The sequence below is a fragment of the Monoraphidium neglectum genome (assembly GCF_000611645.1).
Source record: "Monoraphidium neglectum strain SAG 48.87 unplaced genomic scaffold scaffold03430, whole genome shotgun sequence".
NCBI lineage: Eukaryota > Viridiplantae > Chlorophyta > Chlorophyceae > Sphaeropleales > Selenastraceae > Monoraphidium > Monoraphidium neglectum.
The window spans coordinates 3,698-7,176 of record NW_014010199.1 but is presented as its reverse complement, the minus strand read 5'-3'; the positions used below and the strand labels follow the sequence as shown (position 1 = coordinate 7,176).

The 3,479-nt window shown below is 62.0% G+C and overlaps 1 protein-coding gene across 1 annotated transcript; it reads right to left on the bottom strand.

The window, feature by feature from the left end:
- Positions 1–60: 60 nt before the first annotated feature.
- Positions 61–810, bottom strand: MNEG_12779 (hypothetical protein; the record flags this gene model as incomplete). Its single annotated transcript, XM_014038749.1, has 2 exons — positions 61–171; positions 544–810. The coding sequence occupies 2 exons, from the start codon at positions 808–810 to the stop codon at positions 61–63; spliced, it is 378 nt and encodes a 125-aa protein (XP_013894203.1).
- Positions 811–3,479: the final 2,669 nt, after the last annotated feature.

Here is a 3,479-nt window from a genome sequence, read left to right as displayed (position 1 = left end):
CGCCCACCCTGCGCCCCTCCATCCGCTTACATACGCTGTGCCCCCCCCCCCCAAAAAAGCTCACCTGTTCTCAGCCAGGACGTCCTCCAGCCGGTCCTGCGCCGCCAGCAGCGCCTCGTGGGTGCCCTGCAGCTCAGCCATGGCGGACGCCACCTCCCCGCTGAATGCAGCCTGGGCGCAGGGAGATGGAGGGGTGGCGGGATTGCGGGGGGTTGGGAGGAAGCACGGTCGATGCAGAGGCCGGGAAGGCTGGCGCCAGGGCCCTGGCTTATGGGCATGCATCACTCCCATCATACATGCTGATCCTGCCTTTCACACAATTTAAATCATGCCACTGAGATGTGACGCAGCGACCGCAGCAGCAGCGGCAGCAGCAGCGGCAGCGGCAGCGGCAGCAGCGGCGGCAGCGGCGGCGGCAGCGGCGGCGGCGGCGGCAGCAGCAGCAGCAGCATTCTACCATCAGCTAGCCGTCCGTTGTAGGGCACCGCCACCAGCAGCCCCCCAGGAGCTCCGCCCCGCATCCCACCCTCTGCGCGGCCGCACCTGCACGCTGTCGTCCCAGAGCTGCGCAAACGTCCGCCACAGCCCCGCCAGCAGCTGCTCCCGGTGCGCCGCGCCCGCGACCAGCGCGGCCGCCTCGGACTGGAAGCCGGCCGTGTGGCGCTGCAGCAGTCCGTACAGCGCGAGGCACTGCCGCTCGTCCAGTCCGTGGCGCGCCGTCAGGGCCTCCGGGCCAAAGGGGCCGAGCAGCAGCCGCTCCTGGGCCCAGGGGGCCGCGTCTTGGATGGATTGGAGGTGCCAGTCGCCCATGCCGGACGCGAGCGCCTTCTCTGCGGCGCGCGCGAGGTCCTGCGCGCGGGGTGCGCAGGCCGAGGGCAGATGTTTTGTCTAGGGAGTGGCGTTTGCGTGATGCGTGATGGGGGCATGCATCCGCAGGGTTGCGGCGGCGGCGCATGCGTTGCGGCACACCTGGATGGCACTCGGGCGGGCGCCGCAGCTAGGCGCGCCGTGGCCATCCCCCTTCACGCCGCCGCCACCGCTGCCAGGCCGCCGAGGGGAGGCGGCGACCAGACGGCCGGCGGCGTGCGGTCGTGAGCCTTCCAGCGGGGAGGATGCGCCGGGGCGCCCGCTGCCAGGGGTGTTCTGCTGTGCCCCTGTCCGTGTGCCGGCGGCGCCCGTGCTGCCAGGAGCGTACGGGCTGCCTGCCGCTGCCGTTGGCCATGCATCCGCATTGTCGGCTTCTGTGGCAGCTGTTGTTGACGGGCACAGGCCCAGCAGCTCCTGCTCGCTGATCCCCTGGGCCCTGTGCGCCCGCAGCGTCTGGCCTGACATGCGTCCTGCTGTGACGCCTCTCGGCGCAGGAGGGTGCGGCGGTGCCTATGCAGCCGCCGTGGTTGAGCGAAGCAAATTTGATTGTGGCTTTCAAGTCTTACAATTGCTGACACCTATGTCTTTCTTCGCAGGCTCCGCGAGAATCTAGGAATACGGGTCAAGCGAACATGACGAGCGATTGAATATTTACACAATAAAAAACACTTCCATATCCAAGTTCTCGTACAACAAATATCTGACACATGCTGCAACGCGATCAGCCCTCAGATCACTTCGCTTGAATTGTGGTTGAATGCGATCGACAACCTCTTCAAACATTATCAAAAGCTGTATTATGTCTATCTTTGCGACAGGATCGTCGCCCTCCGGCCTGCCATGGAACTGCCACACCGCCTGTTTGACCGCAGTTGACCAACTGCCCCACATCAGGGCAGTCCACATCAGCACAGTTGTGGTGCACAGCGGGCACCGCATGCCGGAGTGAACGGTAGAAATCACCGAATCAACAACAACGCACTGCATGCCCTCTATGCAGGCATGGGGATTCGGAACACAATTTGAAACCAATGTCAAAACCAGCTAGCTGTGGTAAGAATTATTTCAAGTGCATCAGTCAAGGGCACCTGGCCGTCTGCATTTCAATACGGTACCAGTATATGAGGTCGTGCGCCCCATGCCTGTCTTGAAAGGATTTTGGCGACTGCTGGCCACACATTTGAATCGGTTGCCATGATTGCTGGCACGCAGGACAAGTGTACAAACGCACTGTACATAACCATCAGGACAGTGGATGGCTGGTGTAGGTGCTCATGACTATTTGCAGCATGTGCAGGCTCAGCCCCGCGGGGAAACATGAACCGTACCAGCCAAAAATCGAAGGGAAGGCGCACTCGAGGGTTACCCCCTTCATCCATAGGATGTGATGAGTCTCACTACACAAACTACAGCTCACCGGACAACTAATTAGCCCTCTGGCGCCCACACGCTGTGCATGTGCTCACATACAGCACGGTCAACGTGCTGGTCAACTCTGCAGCCAGCTCCGCCTTTAGGAATCTGCGAGCAGCCAGTTGAAACTATATTGAAAAGCCCAGAACTTTGCTTTCTTACAGCCCCGTGTATCTGGACTGGCGTTCCAAAATACAAACAGCGTGAAGGTCGCTTGCTGGGTCGGTCCCCTGCATAAAGCGCGCATCCAAGCAAACATTGCCTTAATCAAACACGTTTCGACGTACAAAGGCGAGCTTTAATCCACCTTTACTCCAATCAACACTCCCTTTCGCCTACTTTTGCACTCGCAGGCTTGCATGCGGGGAAGCCGTGGGGTGCTATCTGCAGAGTCAGCCCTACTCAGTCTTGTATGGTGTTGCAGCGCGTGCTTTGCTGCATGCTAGAGTGTTGCCTGGTGCCCCTGCGCGTGCGCCGCGCTCCGCTGCTCTCACCCCCTTACTGCAGGCGCTGCATCTCCAGGTCACGCGCCCGCTGCTCGGGTTGGGGGTGCGCTCCCAGCCCCAGCGGCGCGCATGTTGCGGCGACCTGGCAGCCCTAGTCCGGGGGCCCCGTATGGGGTGGCCCCATGCGGGAGGCTTTGCTTTCAGGAGCACCCCTCTGGGGGAAGCCACTGGGCGGGTCTCCTGTGGCACCATCCATGGTGGTGGCCACGCCGCTACCTTCGCCAATGCGAGGGGGTTGGGCTGCGCCGCACGCAACGTTACCTGTACCGTTGCTTGCGGGCCGCATGTTTTTTGGGGCCCGAGCAGCACACCTCCGCGCGGTGGGCCCTGGCACTGGCTGCGGGCTTGCGTCCCAGCTACCAGGATGCTGCAACTGAGCAGGGGACTACCCTCATGCGCATGTTCAACCTAGCTGCATGCCCAACACGTTGTGATGTAACATTTCTGGCCATTGGGCTGCCGAGGAGTGCATGTCATCCTCATGCAAGGTGTCCAAGTCATTTGAATCCCATGAAAGTTGGCAATTTGGATTGCAGCACAGTCATTCCAGACGTTCCACGTCGGAAACATATGGGACCTGGTTGCAGTGACCAGGCCCAGGTTGCTGCGGGTTGCCGCCGGTTGCAGCCGGGGTTGCGCGCACGCAACCCTGGCACCGTCGCCGTGACCAGGCGACGGGTTGCAGGTTGCTGC